This window comes from Nanorana parkeri, unplaced genomic scaffold (assembly GCF_000935625.1).
Source record: "Nanorana parkeri isolate BGI_ZX_2015 unplaced genomic scaffold, ASM93562v1 scaffold58, whole genome shotgun sequence".
NCBI classification, from domain to species: Eukaryota; Metazoa; Chordata; class Amphibia; order Anura; family Dicroglossidae; genus Nanorana; species Nanorana parkeri.
Genome location: NW_017306326.1, coordinates 2545602 through 2568141, shown reverse-complemented (window position 1 = coordinate 2568141; position 22540 = coordinate 2545602). Strand labels below are relative to the sequence as shown.

The 22540-nt window shown below is 43.7% G+C and overlaps 1 protein-coding gene across 13 annotated transcripts in view; it reads right to left on the bottom strand.

The window, feature by feature from the left end:
• Window positions 1-22540, bottom strand: part of CELF4 (CUGBP, Elav-like family member 4) — a 965736-nt gene that overhangs the window by 202226 nt on the left and 740970 nt on the right. For 4 of the 13 annotated variants that reach the window (XM_018576168.1, XM_018576167.1, XM_018576166.1 and 1 more), the window contains exon 4: window positions 21959-21971. The exons of the other annotated variants lie outside the window; for them this stretch is intronic. In XM_018576168.1, coding sequence (XP_018431670.1) covers window positions 21959-21971 — 13 coding nt within the window. The remainder of the gene's footprint in view (window positions 1-21958; window positions 21972-22540) is intronic. 13 annotated transcript variants of the gene reach the window in all.

The window sequence follows — 22540 nt, the reverse complement described above, 5'->3', positions numbered from 1 at the left end:
CAGGTGACCGCGGAATATTTAGTAGCAAGGAAATGTCACGGATGGACTTATTGCACAGGTGACAACCTATCACGGTACCACGCTTGCAGTCACTGAACTCCTGAGAGCGACCCATTCTTTCACAAATGTTTGTAGAAGCGTCTACATGCCGAGGTGCTTGGAGGTGGCCATGGAGCCATGGAGGTGTTTGGAACACCTGAATCCAATGATTTGGAGGGGTTTCCTGATACTTTCGGCAATATAGTGTATAGAATTCTTTTGGATGGCACCATTGTCTGTTGCTCAGGCATCCCCCAGGGTCATCATCTACTTCCTGCATTGAGATGCCGGCTCATAGACAACACAATCATATACATTTTGGTGTTCTGCATCCTTCCACCTTGTGACTTTCTACAAAGTTACATTGTTGGAGTGTAATCACTGGTGGGGGAGGGGAGACTGAGGAAATGCTTCCTCCTGCCTGCAGCAGACTGATGACATCATCTCAGCCTAAACAAAGTCACTGACTGGAGGTCCAGGACTTTAATGATAAAAGGTGTAATCTTTGTGATAAATGATGCAGTCTCTGTACATATTGCAATGTCGGGATTTATTCACACAGAACAAACGTTCCTGGAGCTCGTGGGGAGAAAAAAAAAACCTGCCATGATGTAATTTTTAATCGGAGAAGGTTCCCGCTCTTACTGTTGGCACAGAGTACCGGCGGCATGGATTTTTTCCTCTGAGCTGGCACAATTGGTTTTGCTCCGTGCTCACCATCTGTATCAATAAGGATTTTCAATGACCATTTTGGTGCAAATATTTTTTCTGCGGCCCGCACAGATGCACGTAGCATTGTATGGATCAACTTAATTAATGTACGTGCAGGAAACAGGACGGCCGCCAAGACTAATCCCAGACCCGTATTTTTCTTTAACCCTCGCTGTCCTCGAACGTAACAAACGTTTCCTGGTGATCGTCTTATATTCAGCATTTATCCTGCTTCAAATACAAATGGACGGCTGGAGAAGATACATTTTGTTACTTTAGAGGAAGCCTGTAAAGAGATCCGCCATCCAGTCCATTTATATCTCTATCTCTGTGTTATCAGTCTCTGGGTTATTGCGGTGCTGTTGCTGAGAGTGAGATCCAGGTGGGAGGGTCTGACTTTCACAGTCACATGACCAGTCCCCGTGTTCTAATAAGAAAGATTGCACTGGTGTCTATCCTCCGTTTATTCTACTTCAGCTTACCCAGCATCCCTCAAGACGAACACCCCCTCCTCCGCCATGGATGGAATTTTCAATGACCATTGGTTCAGAGACTGATGTGTAGAGCACTGCAGTATATGTCAGAGCCATAGAAATATATAATGATAACTCTGCGTGACATTAAAGTGCCAGCTCTTCTGCTGCAGGGACTGATCTAACTGGCTTAGTATTCTTTGTACGATCTAACTGGCTTAGTATTCTTTGTACAGCGCTATGGAATATGTCAGAGCTATACAAATGTATAACAATAGTGTGTGACTGTGGGGGTAGGCATTAGAGTGTAAGCTCCCCTGGTGCAAAGACTGACTGGCTTATATACTGCGGTATATGTCAGAGTTAAATAAATGTATAATAATAGTGTGTGACTGTGACGAGGCATTAGAGTGTAAGCTCCTCTGGGACAGAGACTGATGTGACTGGCTCAATGTTCCCTGTACTGCACTGCGGTATATGCCAGAGCTATATAAATGTATAATAATAGTGTATGACTGTGAGGGGGACATTAGAGTGTAAGCTCCTCTGGTAGAGAGACTGATGCGATGGGCTCAGTAGTCTTTGTACAGCGCTGCAGCATATGTCAGAGCTATATAAATATATAATAATAGTATGTGACTTTGGGGGGACATTAGAGTGTAAGCTCCTCTGGTACAGCGATTGATGGCTGTGGCTGATGTGAAGGGCTCAGTAATCTTTGTACAGCACTGCAGCATATGTCAGAGCTATATAAATGTATAATTATAACTGTGTGTGACATTAAAGTGTCAGCTCTTCTGGGGCAGAAACTGGTGTGATTGGCTCAGTATCCTCTGTACAGCACTGTGGTATATGTCAGAGCTATATAAATGTATAATAATAATAGTGCGTGACTGTGGGGGGATATTAGAGTGTAAGCTCCTCTGGGACAGAGACTGATGTGACTGATGAGACTGATGTTGTACAGAGAACATTGTTCTCTGTTCAACACTGCGGTATATGTCAGAGCTATATAAATGTATAATAATAGTGTGTGACTGTGGGGGGGACATTAGAGTGTAAGCTCCTCTGGGACAGAGACTGATGTGACTGTGGGGGGACATTAGAGGGTAAGCTCCTCTGGGACAGAGACTGATGTGACTGATGAGACTGATGTTGTACAGAGAACATTGTTCTCTGTTCAACACTGCGGTATATGTCAGAGCTATATAAATGTATAATAATAGTGTGTGACTGTGCGGAGACATTAGAGTGTTAGCTCCTCTGTACAGAGACTGATGTGACTGGCTCAGTGTTCGCTGTACAGCACTGCGGTATATGTGAGAGCTATATACATGTATAATTTATTCAATAGTGTGTGACTGTGCGGAGACATTAGAGTGTTAGCTCCTCTGGGACAGACTGCCGTGACTGTCGCTTTGGTACTTGCACAGAGCTAATGGGCACATCTATATAAACAAGAGTGAAGGGACTGTGCTGCAGAGATTAGAGTGTTAGCTCCTCTGAGACAGACGTGGATGGGGCCGCTTGTATTTATGCGTCCGGACAATATAAACGCGGCCAATAAATCGCATTTCCTCCCATTTAGTTTGTTTCAAGTATGAAAATAAAGAAAACCTATCTGGGGTGCGTAGGATTTCCAGGTGTCGCGTGATAAGAATACTGCCGCATCTTACCCGGCGCAGATGGCCAGGAGAGTGTGATATAGAGCTCGGAGCATTGTGTTTTTTTCTATATTTATTCAGCTGGAAGCAAAAAAAAAGGGGAATTAGCACTTAGAAGAAGCTCATTCATTTTATCAGTCCAAACACGAAGTACAATTAGATAGAAGCTATGGCAATTAATCCCCTCTATTGAAACATTAATCAAGCCCGTTATGTGAAACAATTTATTTTATACACACGGATCCAACGTATGGATTGAGCCCAAGCGTTAAATGCCCGATGGGAAGTAGTCGCCGCTAGCTTGGCAAAAAGGGTTATTATTGTCGACCGGACTAGATGATGAAGACTGGAGCTGTTCCGCGAACAATCAAAGAGGTTACTGGTGTAGTTTGAAAGCTGGATTTGTTGCAACTAGCTTAGGAGGTGGTTGTCTCCTGGTAGATGATGGAGAGTTAGACTCTCCTGACAGTCCTTTTAATCCTTGAGGAACTCTTTTGGTGAGATCCCTGCTCTGAGTTGAGTTCTAAGGTCTACACACCTGCTGTGCCCATTATGAGAGGTGCCTACCATCTCTGAGCTGAGTTCCTAGGTCTGTACACCTACTCTGCACATTATCAGAGGTGCCTACCATCCTGCGTCGAGTTCCCAGGTCTGTACACATGCAGTGGCCATTATGAGGGGCTCCTACCATCCCTTTGGTGAGTTCCCACCTCTACATACCTGCTGTGCCCATTATGAGGGGTCCCCACCATCGTTTTGCTGGGTTCCCAGATCTGCACAACAGCTGTGACTAGGGATGCACCAATACCGATACTAGCATATGTATCGGTGCCGATACAGAGTATTTGGGCCAGTACACATACTCGCCCAAATGCCCCGATGCCTAGCCTGATACCCGAACTTCCAATATCAGGAAGCCTGGCAGCGAGTCATTACACGCTGCCCGGCTTCCTGTTTGGCTTGGAAGCCGGCTCCATGCACCTTCGTCACTTGGTGGAGACGGTTTGCCTGCTAATCAGAAAGCTAGGTGGCGAATAATGACACGCCGCCTGGCTTCCTAAATGGGACTTCTGGTATTGGTATTCGGTATCGGCAAGTACAAAAAAACAAATATTGATACTTAAAAACAAAGTACAAAAAAAACAGTATCGGTGCATCATTTTGCTGGATTCCCAGCTCTGCACACCTGCTGTGCCCATTATTAGGGGTCCCTACCATCTCTATGCTGAGTTCCCAGCTCTGCACATCTGCTGTGCCCATTATGAGGGGTCCCCAGCATTCCTGTGCTGAGTTCCTGGGTCTGTACACCTGCTGTGCCCATTATGAGGGGTTTCCACCATCCTTTTGCTGGGTTCCCTGGTCTGCATACCTGCTGTACCCACTATGAGGGACCCCTACCATCTCTATGTTGAGTCCCTGGGTTTGCACATCTGTTGTGCCCATTATGACAGGTTTCTACCATCTCTGCTGGATTTTATACTTATTTTATACCATGAAGAATCTGACACGGGGAGGCGATGGGATACACAAAGGTAGGGAGGTGCACCCAAAACACCAAGGTGGACATGGACAGAGCTGGGAATTATGGCAGAAAGATTGCATTGCTGGAGCATGAAGACATACAAGAAGCCAGGGACTGACTCACCCCACCAAGTTCAAATCATAAGAAAAATATGACTTTTGAGTGGAGTGATCCTTTAAGGTACTAAAATTTTAACCTACTTGAAAATAGCAACATACAAGACTTGGTCCGGGTAACCTGCAGCTATGAAATGGATTCCAAACCTCAACAGCAACAGAACAGTAAACAGGATGAAACAACAGCCTTCCAGGATGTAGGCAATTAATTGCAATGTTGACATTTTTACAGAGTAGTTATGCCGTCCCTGCTGACACAGCCAACTGCCTGATACCGAGCAATGTAGGCACATGACGGGGGTCATTATTTTTCAGTCATTCAAGTAGATCTAAACTCAATAACTACAACCTCAAATGATTTATAACATTATCATGTAATCATAAAAAACATTTTCAATGCTTTTAAATTTGCAGCTTCCATTAGAATTATCCCTGGTGATCCTACCTAGTTCAGGCTCTTCCTGCTTTATTGCCTCAGGTGGCATCTCATTGGGTCATGTGGAAGGTAGCAGATGTGCCCACTGTCCCCTTTCTGGCCAAAGCATCCCAGGTTGCTAAGAGCTCTCAGCAACCTGGAGCGCTCAGGTCACCATCCCGCCCAGCTTACTGACGTCACGGGTTGCCAGGTGCTGAGCGGGATGCTCTAGCTGGCGTCCAACCAAACTCCTGACAACCAGTGATGTCAGTGAGCTGGGTGTGGCAGGAGGCAGAGGTACTATGCACCACCAGCACCCCCCAATCCCCACGGTAACTTGCAACCACCAGAATCTTCCCAAACCAGTAACATACACCCCCCCCTTAGGGAACATACACCTACTTTTTTTTCAGGGTCCTTCTAACCCTCTTGTATTGAATTGCATTGTCACTGTAATGTCTCCCTTTATATTGTAAAGTGCTGCGCAAATTGTTTGCACAATATAAATGATTAATAATAATAATACTAATAATAATAATATTAATAATTTTAACACTGATATGAGACCAATGTAACAATAATGTTTATACCTTGCAAATGGTCACAAAGGTCTATCACTATTACCATGAGGCTTGCAGCTCTTAACGTGGCCTCGGATAAATCTATTTTTGGTATTTTAGGAGAATCAGTGCCACAGTCGATCTATTTTGGTGACTGAACATGTCTGCCTAACATCTGAATCCCCGTTCTGAGCAGGATGAGGTAAGACGTGTCATGTATGGAGCAGACATACCTCTGATCACTCTGTCACACAGCTCTCCCTGGCTTCATCCTCCCCGTACTCACTGTGAGCTCACCGAGCATATAATTGCTTGTTTATGGGGTTGTGACTATATATAGAGAAGGACGGGGGAAAGAGACATGGAAAAAGAGAGACACACAGGGACAGAAGGAGATGGAGACAGAGGTGGCTATTTATATAAATGACTAGATTAGCTCTTTTACCCAATATGTTATTGTCCCACAGGATGTAAGCAGAAGACCCCAAAGGTCCCCAACTGCTTTTCATCCAGACACTGGTGAGACAGGAATATACACCAGGCCATACACCAGTAGAATTTCCTTAGAAAATGTTCAGTTTCGGAACGTTGGTTCAATTTTCGAATGGTTGGTGGGGTCTAATCAACGTTCATGGTCTACCATAGTGATAAGGAAAATTGGAGGAGCAGAATGAAAAATTGTTCCTGTTTCTTATTGGAAAGCCCAAAATTCTAACCGTGAATGTGATTTTCCTTCGGGAAACATCGTACATATTGTGCCAGGCATTAAGGAAACCGGTTTAATACGTCTAGGATTCCATTCCAATAGCTGGTCTGGAGGACTTTCTTGAGGGCCTTTAAACAAAATGAGTTGACTCAATGATGGCAAGATCCAATGCTCTGACAATTTCCAACGAACTTTCAAACAGTGTATGGCCACCGTCAGAACATCCACTCTCTGTTTGTTTAGCCAGTTGGGCTTTAATAGTCTGAGGTTAAGTGAGCAATGCAGTCTTTTTTACTATTTTTACTTGTAGGTAAATAAATACAAATTAAAAATTGTTTAAAAATTTAGGTTTGGATAGAGTAGTGACAAGTTCGAACCTCTGTCAGGTCATCTGTGCCCTGGCTCATGATTATTCTGCTCACTGCCTGTCCTGTACAATCCTGTTGTGCCAAACGGAAAGTCCGATTTTTTTTTCCTGCCCCCTGCCCCTTTCAGCAAATATGGAACACTGTTCCCTAAATAAAATATACCCTCAGTCCTGGCCTCTGACTGCTCAAAGGGGTATGGGTGACATTGCATTACTAAGGGTACCCCCTATGGCTCGAGGAGGTACGGGTGACATTACTGTGCCTTCCGATAGAGCTGAGAGCCTGAAACCCCACAAGAATGGACTCCTATATTTGACTGGCATGCATTCTTGTGGGATTCCAAACTCCTAGCACTGCCGGTACCTGGGACTCCTGAAGGTGTCTAAGCCTGGGGCCATGCTATTTTATGTTTTGGCAAACGGTGTGTTTACAAATGTCCTTTTATTACCTTTTGTGTTGGGGGTGACAGGGGACTAGTAAAAAAGCGGACCTTCCGCTCGGTATGTAAGCTCCGCTTTAACCTGCTGGCATCAGCACCCTGGACAGGGCACCTGATATTTCTAACCATTGCATGATTGGTTGATATTAACTGGTGGAAGAGTCACCTATCAGTGACAATCCTAAAAACTGAAAAAGCTATTGCATGCAGGCGAATCAAATCATCTGTAGAGGAAAGACTGAGGAGGAGAAGGGGGAAGTAAAGGCAAGAGGAAAAAGGGAATGGAAGGAAGGCAAGACAAAAGACAGGGAGGAAGGAATGACTGAAAGAAGATAAAGAAAGGGCAGATGAAGGGATGAAGGAGGGAAGGGAGTGAGAGAGAGAGAGAGAGAGAGGAGAGAGGGGGCGGGGAAGACAGAAGAGAGAGAGAGAGAAAGAGAAAGTGAGAGAAGAGAGGGGAAGAGAGGAGAGAGATGGGAAAGACAGAAGAGAGGGTGAGAGGGGAAAGACAGAAGAGAGGGTGAGAGGGGAAAGACAGAAGAGAGAGAGAGGGGAGCGGAAAGAGAGAGAGAGAGGAATATAGAAGGAAAGGAGGAAAAAGGAAATAGACGGGGAAGGAAGATCGCTCAGGTCATGCAAGCTTTATTGTATCAGTTCTCATTGCACGCTCTTTAAATGGTTTGATTCGCACCATATCCTCTTTCACAAACCCCAAATCCCTCAGTTCTAAAGACTGTAAATAGGCCACAGAGATCCTAGGAGCCGCACTAAATCCTGGAGTCCGTGTGGCCCCCTGGAGCCCAGACCACACAATAATAGTCTCATTTAAGATTTGATCATGGGCCATCTTTTTCCAATGAGTGCAGCAAAGGGATGAAAGGAGCGGCTCACCATCTGCTGGAGGAAACAATGGTAATATCGGCTGCGTGGCTGCATCTGGCTAGGGGAGGCTGAGCCAGGAAAGCGGAGTGCGGAGAATGCCCAGAACACTTTAACACCCGTGTACTGTAAAGGTTTAAAAATGTAGCACTTAAAAGGTAAAAAAAATGCTGGTCACCCCATTTAAAGAACACCCATCTGCTTGTAGGTAGGGGTTTTATTTCAGAGGTGAGATCCTAAAATAATGAAATACATTCAATGACCATGTTCCTCAATGAGGAGGCAACAGAAGAGTCAGTGATATGGAAGCCCAGAACTTCCACTCTCGTTGCTCCATTAAAAAGTCAAGAGACCTCACTTAAGAGAATCTCCCTGCCAATTGCTATCCATTCCTTTCTGTCCGGGTGGCTACTGCACCCCATTTCTTTTATAGGTAACACAGGGACAGGAAGTAAAGGAGAATTTCCCCAATAGGGTCACAGGCAGAAAAAAATTAATGGCAGAAAATGAACTTTTCTTCTCTCTAGCCAAAGATTTCTCCAGCTGATCCCTGTCAGGGTTGCTTTAAATTAGAACTCTAAACACACAGATGAAATACAGCCAGTCGTGAGATTTACACAGCTCTTCCATAAAGCACAGTCCATTTTGGCAGGTGGGATGATAGAGACGAGCTTTGGGTTCAGGTTGACCATGATTTCAATTGTTCTCAGTTCACCGAATGGGCAAAGGCTTTGGCCACATTGACCACCAGCCGAACCTTTGTCTGGGACCAAGCAACCAATGGCGCTGTGCAACCGGCACATCATTTTTGGCTGATTAGTGACTGGGCCACAGAGGGTCATTACTACCACATCTCCTCAACCCTAGTTTACGTAGTAGAACCTTTTCTGTTGCCTTATTATTTATCCTGAGGCTGTGATGCGAGGAACCCTAACTCTCTGTTAAAACTGAGAGAGTGAAACCAGGGTTCCATACCTGAGAAGCCTCCGCAGCTGCGATCCTCACTACTACAGTCCATTCAGGCGTTACACATTGGTTGCAAGGACAGGGACTGGTAAACCAAAGCAACCAATGACACTGTGGGTTGAACAAACGTCCAACAAACCAAACCCAGGATAGCTTGCTCATTGCTACAGATGGCCTGTTTTTTTTTTTCTCTACTGCAGTAAGAAAACACATATGGGGCTTGCCCCTCCCTCAGCCTGTGATTGGACAGTGAAAGGAGAAGCAGCAGGCTGATGAGCTCATCTTTCCATCCCTCTGCTCTCTCCTCCTATTAGCATGTTCGTTGTAAGCACTTTGGCACAACAAATTGGCCCCTTGTGCTGCTTCTCGCTCTCCCAGTCTGAGCTCTGCCAGGTCAAATTCAAATACTTAATTTGCCAGCATTTTAAAAAAAAATGAACAATGTATTAATTAGCACAGCGCTGCATTAATCTATATATTTTCTATCTGCCTGGTGTTCATCGTTAAAGAGAGGGTTTGTAGATTATTGAACTGGCTACGGCGTTATGGCATGGCATACTTTTAGCTGCCTGTGAAGCTTTGCAGAGTTCTTCCATAACAAGGCCATATAAGTGCTCGGCATGCAGCTTTATTGTACAGATCCCGCTGCTTAGCAATAACATATAGGATGTAGGTCTGCGTAACTTATCTCCCCCCTGTGTAATGTAACCCTCCATCCTTCACGTAAGTCGGACCCGGGGTGAGTTATATAGCTATTATATTATAAGCAGGCTTGATGAAGAGCCCCCGCGGGCTGTATATCCTCCCAGTGGCAGCTCGTAATATGCCTATTCCCTTGTAAATTTACAGGATTTGGGGGGTGCAGGGAGACTATAGAGGGGATTTGGCAGAATTACAGTGTTGTGGTGCTCTCGGAGCAGCAGGAGACCCGCTGCATGAAGTGCATATACAGAACAGAGTTGTGCGCTGCGAGAACATGTTTATTGCTCAATAACCGTGTTTCTGGAACATAAAATGGGACAAAAGAGGTTAAACTCAAATGCTGTTCATCTAGAATGGGCACAAAAAAGGAGCCAGTATTCCAGCCATTGAGGTACTAAAAGTCTCAGCTTAGCCTTGGCTGGTCTGGTGTAATTGTCAGACCTTGGGCTGGATTAACACCTTGGAGTGGGCAGTTCCATGCCATTTTAAAGAACTCCAGGTTCTAGGTTAAAAAGTTGACCCTTGCAATGGGAATACCCCCATTATACAAGGGTTAACTGCTCCTTTTTGGTCTTGGGACCGGAATAAAGAAGATATACTGACCTGATTCTTGGTCCTGCAATGGTCAGCACTTACGTTTCCCCCCTTTGGTATGTCCCTCGGCAGTGTCACGTGTAAGCAAGTGAATGGACTGCATGAGATATAATGACATCATGGGTCCTTAGACCGGATCAGGTCAGTATTTTTTTTTTAATTTGAGCCCCTAGAGATAAATAAGCAGTTACCCCAGCACGGCAAGGGTTAACTTTTTACATTTCTGTAGTTCCCCTTTTAGATATGTTACCAACATTTATGCCTATTCACGCCCTGCCATTGTCATCTGTAGGATCCTCAATGCAAAAAATGGGCAACTCATCAACATATCACACAAATGTGAACTATCGTCATCTAAACTCGAGGCCCCCTTTCCCATTGAGAATCTTTGGGATGTGCTGGAGAAGACTTTACACAGTGGTCCGACTCTCCCATCATCATTACAAGATCTTGGTGAAAAATGAATGCAACTCTGGATGGAAAATAAAGTTGTGACATTGCATAAGCTTATCGAAACGTTGCCACGGCGAATGGCATGCCGTAATCAAAACTAAAGGAGATCCAACAAAATATTAGAGTGTGTGACTTGTTTTTTTGGCCAGGCAGTGTATGTGATCAAATGTTTTTCACCTATCTACAAGGCATCACATTATTGGTGCCAAAGACTTGTGACAAAACGCCATAAAAAAAATCCAGGTTGCCCTGGAATACGTTGTCATTACAACCGCCAAACCAGCAATATTTGTACAATTTGTCCAAACTCCCGAGTCGGCTTACTGGCCTCTTGTAAAAACGTTGTCTTTTTTAGTTACCGTTTTATCATTAAACCAACTACAAAGACTTGGTCAGAAACAGGTGTACCCCTGGCTCCCAAAACGCTCCTGTTAAATCGATGGGTAACTACAAATCATTAAAAGAAGTTTTAAATCCACTAGTCAGAAGAGGAGCTCAGAAGTTCAATATTTACAGCTGCCTCTCTTTTTTTCCCTTTCTTTAACCGGCTTTCCAGCTGAACGAAAACACCATCTTAATTACAAATTTGTTTTGGACACCAGCTGTTAGTAAAACATCCTCGGGCTGATTTTTTTCCCCGTGAACCGGTTGCTGATGAATATTCTCTTTTAAATTAAGGGCCGTAAGTGTGGCTGGTGGGAGGAGCAGGGAGCCATGGTCCATGAAAGGTGTGCAAAAGCTCCAAAGTCTGACATCTAACGGGATGCTTTTAAGGCGAGAGCCTGGCAGTAGATGAAAGACTCCCTCACGCTCTTGAAGTTGCATTGAGTCTACACAACAAATATTGGTCGGTGGAATGTAAAGGATATAGCGGGTTGGAAAAGGCTTTCAAAGGTATATTTTATGCCGGGGATAAAACTCAACACGTGAAATTGGCGTAGTGGAATATTTATTAGACCTCTAACAAGTGAGCCGCTCACATTGGCTGTTCCATTGTATCTTCAACAAAGGACGTTTTGAATGCACAGACTGTTAACTCAAAGAAAACCTCTTGTGAATTCGAAAAATAACATAGAAATTGAGCCTATATGGGACTTTTAAGGTACATTGCATACATATATATATATATATATAGCCTTGCTGAAAACAGTTACCACCTGGATTTAGCTAAGCAAATAGGTGAGATCTATAGGGGTTGCTTCAGGTCTAGGTTCAACGGTATGTGCCACAAAAAAAGGAGATCAGCTGCCGACCTGAATATACTGAATGACCAGGTTTTCCCATCAATGGATTTTTTATCCCTCATGGCACACTGGCCTAATTCCTAGATGACAATGCCAGCATTCAATGGACTCAGATTGTAATAGAGTGGTTCAGGGGGCATGAGACATCATTGTCACACATGGATTGGCCACCACTAAGTCCAGACCTTAACCCCATTGAGAATCTTTGGAATGTGCTGGAGAAGACTTTAGGCAGTGGTCCGACTCTCCCATCATCACTACAAGATCTTGGTGAAAAATGAATGCAGCTCTGGACAGAAATTAATCATTGTATAAGCTTATTGAAACAGTACCACAATGAGAATAATGATAATCCATAGTTTATTTTCACTTAAAAAAACCAAACATATACTCTCTGATGTTATATATACAGAGTACCTTAAAAGTACCATATAGGCTAATTTTCTATGTGTTGTAACTTACTAGCAATGTTGGTGCCCCCTACATAGGTAAATAACCTTCCCAGACATTAAACCTTTAGAATTAAAAAATGTACCCCTCCCAGCACCCCCCTTGCCTCTTAGTTACATAGTATTTGAGGATGAAAAAAGACACTGGTCCATCAAGGAGTTCATTTTTTGGGATCCTCAGCTTTCCAAGGATACCACAAATCATTCTTTGGAAATCAGGGTGTAAGGTAAGTATTTTTGTACTTTGTTTCCCAAAATGTGCTCCAGATACATCCAAATCTCTAAAAAAATGAATCTTCTCCAGCATGGAGGAGAAAAACATTCTTGGGGTATTCGGATCCTCAACTTTCCCAGGATCTTGCTCCAGCATGGTGTAGGAGTGCATTCATCCAGTATTTGGGATCCTCAAATTTCTGAAGATCCTGGGAGAAGAACCAATGACATCACCCTTGAGTATACGTCACCCTATGAGTATAACGTAGTATGTTGTAGTTTGTTCTTCCAAATATTTCCCTTAAACATTGCATTTCCTTTTGTGGGGGGAAGGGATAAGACTTTGTATTTAAAATGCAAGGAGTGCTTTAAATTTGTGATTGAGGTGAAAGGGTTCACTCAAAAATGTAATGAAATCTTGAGTAAAATGGCACCTTAGTCTGGTTGCCATGGGCATGCTGGCTTATCTTGGATGGTATTTTGGATAATGTTGGCTTCCAAATCCATTGGTAGGCCATTCCAGTTTCCCTGCACCTTCCAGGTTTTTATTGACTTCTGTGTTCAAACTCGGGGGATTCATCCTCATTTCCTGGCAGAGGTTCCAGAACTTCTTACTCTACTTACTTTAACTTCAACTGAGAATAATGGTGACATGCAATTTGACCAAGTGCGCCCAAACTTTTGTGTGCCACCGTAGACAGACAGATCAATACACATAACAAAGTACACCATGAATCTCAGCGAAAGAGACGTGGCAGACAGTGTGCCGAATGAATCTTCCATCCCACCATGGTACAAGACGTGCGCGATACAGAAAGGCGGAATAATCTGTGCATCCGGCTTGGCTCTCTATATAGCCCACGCTATTAATAGAATGCTCTCTCTCCGCTGACGGTACCTTGTCTGTTGCTCTATATTTGATGGCATTCAGAAGTGCAGCCAGGCGTGTGATGACAGAGGAGAGGAGCCGGGGCTATCGCTGCAGCTCCATACTCCACCGTAGTGCGCACATGTCAGCTCTCAAGTGATAAATCCATCTTTTGCCTGTCACTGTCACGCCGAACTTCAGACAGAGGGAGATGGGCCTGTCAGCTCGCCTCCCTGTAACACCCACATAGTTTCTCTAGAACTGGCCTGTTGCCTTAATTAACTCTCTCTCTCTCTGGCAGGATTCACATGCACAGGTTGGACTTTGGTTGCCAAGATATACATTTTATTCTCATCGTTTGAGTAAACGTGAAAAAAAGATTCCGTACTGCTTTTCCCCTTACATTGATTAGTCGCATCAACTTCTGTTCTAGGAATCTTCTGTCCCTTGTAGAGGACCTTGTTTCACATTGGCTGCCTGTATAACAGTGTATAGGCAGCCAATGTGAAACAAGGTCCTCTGCCACCCAAGGCGAAGATGCCAACATTGACCCATCCTCCCTAAGCTGAAAACCAACATGCTTGCACGTCCGCACATACAGTGGCCGCCTCAGGGCACAGAAATCGCAGCCGGCGTGCCCCTGGGTTTCCACCTCCCATGGAAAACTGTACGAAATGGGGAGATTGGACAATTTAGTCATAAAGAGCGGCAGGTTTTTCATTAACATCGTGACAACCAAAATATATTCTGGGAACTAAGCTAGCACATAGCTCAACAAATTGTGGATTTTATTATGCGGTTTCTGCCTTTCACAAAGGCGTTTAAATCACATTTCTAGTACGGAGTGTGGTGATATTTCTTTTTTTAAATTAATATATTAATTATTTTGTAAAATTGTGTATTTTTTTGTTTTGAAATGCTACAGATATTAACAAAATAGATGGAAAGTGAAAAAGGTAATAGAGCAGAACGGAAAAAAAATAGTTAAGGGGAAAAAAAAGGAGATACTAGGATCTAATTAGGGTTAGCTCAGAGTTAACAAGTGATTAAATGGGATAAAATATATTCTGGACATGTGCGATTTGTTTCGTTCCCAATCAAAATTCGTACAAATTTTCAGAAATTTGGACACTGTAAGAATCGTTCTGCGCATGCCCAGAATGACGTGCATCCCTATGCGCATGTCCGGAAGACCCATTCTCAGGGTCAAAGGGTAAACAAGCGTAATACATGCGTGCGCATGCTCATCGGAAGTCTCCTTGGACAGGAAGTGACATCATGAAGCCCTATTTAAACTGATCCAGAGCACATCTCCTTTGCTGTTTGATCCTCAGCTATTCCTGTGTTATTTGCTCCTGTGATCCCTTGAATTCCTGTTTATTGACCCGGCTTTCCTTGACCATTCTTCTGCCTGCTGATTATACCTGCTTGTCCCCCCGGCTTTGACATCTGCTTGTTTCTGACTCTGCTTTTGGCTCCTGATTCTGTACTGCTTTCTTCTGATTGGCTTGACTCCGGCTTGTGACCCCCTGCCTCCTGCTTCGGTACCTCGTCTGCATCTGGTTTCCTACCATCCAGGCACCAGTGCTACCTGGTGTCCTTCTTTCCCTGTCCCCATCTCCAGGGAAGTTGGACACGGGACACAAGAGACGCCACCTCTCCATCTGGTCTCACTCCAGGTACGTGACAGACACATCCGAATTTCCGAATCCCAATGCATCCGAATGCGTTCGAATCCAAATTTTCATTTCCGAATTTTGGATCCCGTCCAAATTTCGTTCAAATACAAAATTGAATCGGACATGTGACTTTTCTGGCCAATCAGATTTGTTTTTCGGTTTAATGCATCCGAATGGGTCTGCATTCAGGAGCTCCCAATGGCCATTCGGGTTTGGGAGCCTCAGGTTTAGTTTTATGTATATATGGGTCACAATGTTGCTGCTACGAATATTCGTTCGTAATATAGAATACTACTTATATATACATAATACTAAAACTGATGCTCCAAGACCTGAATAGAGTCTGAATTTCCGAAAAGCATTCGGGTCTGGAAGCCTCAGCTTTAATATGGTTCCCAGACCCGTATTGCTTTCTGGAGCTCCCGAATGCAATTAGGAAATTCAGATCCCGAATGCCATTCGGGTCTAGGAGCTTCAGCTTTAGTATTAATATCTGTATTTGTTTTTCTGTGGTATTCGCAAGGAATATTCGTAAACTCATTCGAAACTAACGAAAATTCGGATTACGTCCGAATCCGAAAACTCGAACCAAATTGAATTTCAGATCCGAATCCCAAAACAACGAAATATCAAAACCGAACCAAATTTTTCCACAGCTTACATGTCTAATGTATTCTAATATTTTTTTTTCAGTCCTATATACAGAATGGCTATGAGTGGTCACACAGAGCAGGACCTCACAGATTACCCCAAAAAAGCGGTGTCCCCACTACTATAGCATCTGATTGTGGTACCTCTCCAGAGCTACAGACAGGCACATACTATAGAGATAATATGGTACAACGGGGACACCCAATTATGAGCCTATGATTCTGCAGAATCCTACTCCACCCATCTGTGTTTCCTGCTCTCACATTATACACACCCATGATCACTTCGAGTCAATGTACATTTGTTCACCGCACAGAAGATGGAAAGCCCATAAACTGAACCTGATTGAAGCTTAAAGGAGAACTTCAGACACAAGTTTTATTAACTTTTGCAGTGGGGGTTACCCCTGCACTGCACCGGTTAACTGCTCGTTTGGTCTAGGTGCTAAAATTAAAACAGTTATATTCACCTGCTCCTCAGAGCCAGCTTGGCTTAAACTGGACCTTCCAGCCTTGCTCCCCCTCTGCTGCCGTGGTCTAAGGATCCTCGAGTAATCACATCTAATACACTATGTAAAGGACATGAGGATGACGGAGGAGATGCGCCGACCAGCTTGGAGGATCGGGTGAGGATAACTTTTTTTATTTTAGCATCTAGATTTAAAAAAAAAATCCCTTAACCCTTGAGTGTGGGGTTTAATAAAAGCTTTGCCCGGAATTCTTCTTTAAAACTGGTGATCTGTCAGTAACACTGATGGCATGCACACACCTAGAGATGTCCTCACATGTGCTCAGTAGGCAGAGCTCCTCAGAAGCCTCAGATCCCAGGATGCTCTGTTATGCAAATAGCGACTTCAGATCCTGAAGTCACACTCAGAACCGCCCCTGCCCAATTTTTGCATTTTGTCATTGGTTTACAACTGTGATTTGTGGCTTCGCTACATATAAATAACCACCGGAGGGAAATAAAGATACAATACTAGAGCACAATAGCAAGAAAAATGTAACATCCAGTACAAAATGCATTTCATGCTAAATAACGACTGTCAGGTATTGTTAAAACTAAAACGTGTATTCACTAAAAGTATATTATATTTTTTTTTTTTAAAGATTAAATTCACCTATTTCACGAGTTATACATTTGACATGTCTGTTGACATGTAATTGTATCCTTGATATTTATTAATATATCTCTTTTCATTCTCTTCATGCATTCCTTGCACATTCACTGGTTGTACATGGATGCTTCCCCTATATTTACAGAACAAAACAGGCCAGGAATTCTCCCTAACCTGAGTGTAAATTCTTCAATTAACACTGACAGCGGCCTCAGAGGATAATCAATGTAGCCAGAGAAATCAACTCTAAGTCCCACCCACGTAACATCAGAATCAGAAAGGATTATAGATACAAATGCATAACAGCAATTCAGATAAAGGGTAGAGGAAACATAGAAATTATATGTATCAGCAAATTCTGAAGCTTGTGGTCTGTAAAAGTCGAGTTCCCCTTAAAGAAACATTCCCCGCACTGATGAACCTTAACCAGGCAGAAAGAGAATTGTCTTACTTCGTTGAGGGGAAAACCATTAAGCTGAAATATACATTTCTTGCTCTGTGTTTCTCATATTACATTGACTTAGCTCAGTGGCCCTCAGCAGATCCCATGTCTGAATCATGATTTGTCAGCGCTCCCTCATCAGTTCCTAACTGATGGCAAATGATACACGAAGACCTCATTAGATATGGAGTGATCCTGATTTCCTCAGTGCCTGCCAAGATTGGCTTGGGGGGGAAGGGAGGGGGGGGGCTATGCAACCATGTCTTGCTGTATGGAGTTATACATATCTGTTGACAAGTGGCTTCTGGTAGTGAGATGAGTACATACAAGGCAGATTGGGCCTGTTCTGTCTGAACATCAAACATGGACCAGTTTGCTTAGAGAACTGGTAAAGTAGCCCAAAGGAACTCACTGAATGACTGTCTACATTATCCTTGCAAGATAGGTGCACGTATACTCTATATTTGTACAGCTGTACAGCAGTTCAGAACCCTATTGGAGGTCTCCTGTTGGGACTTTCACGGACAGCTGTCCGGGGATTAGATCCTCAAGGGTTAATCAGATATATTCTATGTTCATGGAGATATGATGTGGAGCAGACAGTTGATTTCTGGATGAGCATATTATCCTGTGAGTCTTTCCTGATCGTGTGTGTGCTAATGGAATGCTGAATATTCCTTGATCGCTACCATACACATGCAATATATAAATCGTTTTCAAACGGCAGCATTAAGGATTTTATGAATGATGCTGGTTTCCAACTTGACATACCCGCTGATATGTCTACTCTATAGCGGACTTTGATGCTTGTGGGGGTCCATATACATTATTTATTTGATTTATCCTGTCTTATGGAAAGCCGAGTGTAAAATAGCTTCTCATGTCATTTTAAAAGTTTGTTTGATATTTATATTTAATAAATTATGTGTATCTTTGCATACAGATTTAATGTATTGCATTTAATGATATCAAGGTGGGACCTCCTTGTAGGGGACCTGTGGAAATAGTTCAGTCCAAAGGAACCCTTCATTCCCCTGTGTAAAATTATCATGCTTGGATGTACTAAGGGTGTTCTTTTTATGATAGCACATGAGAACGTAAGTATATGTGAGAACGTAACTATATATGTCCTACCTAATAGGGACAAACACAAATTGAATTTTTACATTTTCTAAAATTTCAGCAAAAATAAGTCGATTTCGGTGAAATTTGGCAATTTTAGCAACATACATGATAATTAATGAAGTAGGCAATATTCAAGAGGTTTTGATTTTTTTTAAAGAGTACAATGAGCTTTAAATAGTTCCTGAGGTTTACAAAATCTTCTTTTAAATGTCCTGGACCTGTCCTTGTGCCAAAAAAATGGCCCCTCTTTACCTAATTTTTTTTTACATCTATGTAAAAATAGATGCATTGTAATAAAATGCTTCTGAGAGCCACAGCTAACCACAGTGTATGAAGTTTTGTTTACATTTTAATAATCACCAAGCGTGTGTTTCTGCTGATCTGTGTCGAAAAAGCTGCACAGTAGGAGCTTGATAGACCGATTAGGCACTCAGATGTCAAAATGACAGCAGGCCATGCTAAATACGATGGTGTATACTCAATTGGGAAGAACTTTAGGATGCTGTTGGGGAAGGAGCGAAGTCCCCCTGTTTCCTGGAGTGGAACCCAATAGCAGGGAACAATACCAGAAGGAGAGTCCAGGCTGAGGTACAAGATAGGATGATCCAAAAAGCATTGTCAGAGTACAGTCTTGGTCGAGGCAGGCAGTGAGTATCATAAACGGTGAGACAAGCCAGGGGTCCATAACCAGGAGATCCAAATAGCAGGGAAGGAAGGCAGGAAACAGGAAATGAGGCATCGTAGCTGCTTTGGGAATAACAGAATAACTCAGCAACAAGTCTTGGCTCTGGCTGGAATTTAAACCCAACAGGGGCCAGCAACGCCCCCGTTGTCTGGGAAACAAGGAAGCCACAGGTCCTTGGGAACCAATGGGATGGCTAGGAGAGAAGGAGTGCTGGCATGGCCCTCCCTGGCAATGATCAACACCTGAGGCGACTAAGAAGCCACGGCAGTGCCACATGCATGCACCCGCAACCTGCCGCCGCTGGGCACCAAACCACACCAAGAAGGACTCTACAATCTCCGCCGTACCCATCGGACCCCAGGTAAGAGGGCACTCCTGGTTCCACGACAGATGCACAAGGTATGTCCCAGGTCCATAACTGGATAAAACAAACCTATCCCCTACCAAACCTCTCTAATGGTCCTTCAAAGTGATGACCCTGCTCGATGTCCAATAGAAAGTCCCAGGAGAAGACTGGGCAGCCCTTGACTTATTTAGCAAGAGTCAAAACTTGTGAGAAACTTTTCTACATTGTATAGCGAGCTCCTACATATGTTGACTACATATACTTAAGATGAAGCAGAAGACTAAAAAGCAAAGAGCTCATTATGCAAACCTTAACGATTCCGGAGAAAGAAGAGTCCATCCATTCACACCTATCCGTTGGTCACTGAAGCCATTCATCATGCTCCAAAAGCAAGAGGTAGGAAACGGGAGGACAAGGGCCTCCCCTATTTCTGGTCCTAAGGCCCCTAATATACCAGCCAGAGTTTGTATTCTCCCCACCGATAACAATGTCAGGGTTCTGGCAGATGTAAGAATTGTAGCTCAGGCAAGCAAAAAAGCCTGTGGGGGTTTTCGGCGCCAGCTTGGATGCAGAGAGCCTACAACCCTTAACCAGCTTAGTACAACCAAATGCCTAGAGAAAAATATTTGGTACAAACGTTAATGCTAATAGCGTACATATTATTTTGAGACCTCGGCTACATTTTTAGAGTGTCTGTTTGTAAAGTTTTCTGGAAAACTGCAGTTTCATACTTATACTTTGTCACGGTGAAAAATGACTGCAAAAACCTATTAGTTGCTGACTAAAATATTCCCTTAACTGTCACAATGTTATATTAAAACTGAATCTGCTTAAGAAAACTATTTAGTATTTTTTAAATCACCGATACAGCAGCGAACCGACCACAAAATCTGCATCACTTCAAGATGTTATTATTGCGTTACCACGCTCATGGACAATTGTGTTTTATATAGGGGAGTCTAAGCCTCCTGGCTGAAGGAAAATTTTCAGCTAGAGTGTTATTGACATAGAAAGATGAAGAGCTGCCAATCTCCTTGTCAGTCTTTAGAAGATCTCTATAGAAGAAAAGCTTATGGTTCCCATTGAGTGTCTGTCAGGGTACTAGGGGGCTTACCTCTCCTCGGGGTGGCCATGTGCGGCGGGGGGCACGGATTCCCCTTCCTGGCAGGACCCCTGGTACCAGGATAGTGGGTACGCATGCGCGACAAGTGCGCGTGCGCGGTGGACAGGCTGCGCGCGCAGGCACGGGGACATGCACGTAGTGCACCTGTTACTGGTGTCAGGTGTGATCCTTGCTGGGAGAGGTTCCCAGCACACACCCTCTGCCCCTCTCTCGCCATTGGCTCCTGATGGAGAGGCTACCTGGTTGCCTCGGTAGCCGGGGAGTGGTCTCAATCCTCCACTGAGTATAAAAGCCCAGTCAGAACCCTGGCTCATTGCTGAGTTATTCTATCCCTATGGTGTGATCTCCCAGCTCCCTGTGCCTTGAACCTGTCTTTATTCCTGAACCTCTGCTTGGACTCTTGATTACCGACCCTTTGGCTTACCCTTCCGTTACTGAAACTAGCTGCCTGCCTCGACCCGGATTGGACCTGACTATTCTTCTTGGATTATCCCTGTGTACCACGACCTCGGACTTTGGCTTGCCGCCCCTGCCAAGGGGTTCCACTCACGGCACAGCCGTACCCCCCTGACAGTATCTACGCAATAAAAAATGGGTTTAGCGCCTATTAGATATCTGCTTATAAGAACCCCAAAGGTTCTGACATTTCTTCAATATTCAAGAGATTTCATCAAAATGTAATCATTTTAGGAGAATGGATTGGAGTCAATGAGAAAGTTGTTTTTTTTTAAAAATTTCGGTAATTTTTCCTTAATATAGTAAAAAAATAAAACCCCCAGTGGTGAATAAATACCACCAAAAGAAAGCTCTATCTGTCCCCAAAAAAGGGTATAAAATTCATTTCAGTACAGCGCTGCATGACGGAATAAATGTCAGTCAAAGTACCGCAGCGCTGAATACTGAAAAATGGCCTGGATGGGAAGGGGGTTTAACACCGCGGATGTCAACTGGTTAAGGTGCTATGGGCTTTAAATGGTTCCTGAAGTACCCTGGATCTGTTCTTGTGCCAAAAATGGCCCCTCATTAGCCGTATTCAGGGCTGTCCCTAGGTGAATCACTGCCTGTGGCATTGTTGCTGCGTGTGGGAGGGGAGTTTGGTTGTGGATGTCAGGGAATGGTTACATGGGGGGTGGCATGCATGGTTGTTGTTCGAAGGGGCGGGCAGCAGGCCCATACCACCATGCCAGTGGCTCCGTCCAGGCTCCTGCTCAACTCACTGACATCACTGGTTGCCAGGAGCTATGTGGGACGCAAGTCAGAGCATCCCTGCTCAGCTCCTATCAACCAGTGATGTCAGTGAGCTGGGCGGGAAGCCACACCGCACGGAGCGTCATAGGGTGCTAACAGCTCTTGGCAACCTGAGACACTGTGCCCCCCCCCCACCACCTGTTCCCCAACTGTTCTCCAACCTGAGACAACCGCCTCAATATAGGGACATCCCTGGCCTTATTATGAATGAATTATGAAGGCGAGAGTACACAAATGATGATTAAATATACCTAAAAAATATATATAATGACTGAGAACACTAAAATACCCAACAGAGTTTCCAAAAGACTTTCAAACTCTTTCTAAAACTTAAACAGTACAAGTGTAGAAACGGTTGTCTGTACCATCACTTGGGTCATACTAGGCATGAGGTTGTGGTCCGCCACTTCCATAAGTTGGCTGTGAACCTCCAGGATTCGAGAATTTTGCAAATCGCAAATATTTGACCAAAAACTTTGCATGTGTACGCAAGAAATAATGAACAACCCAGAGTGCAGTGTATAGCCTTTGTCCCTGGTCAGATGAGTCTCGGGACCCCGAAAGTCTCCTTAAAGAGAACCTGTCACCACTTACTGTATGTGCTATCACATATTGGGCTTTTGATAGCATTGCAAATAAATAATACAATAAAATAAATTTAAAAAATAATAATAATAAAAAAACAAAAATACATTTTTTTTAAAAAGGTTAAAAAAATTAAGTTATTGAAAGTGATAAAAAAG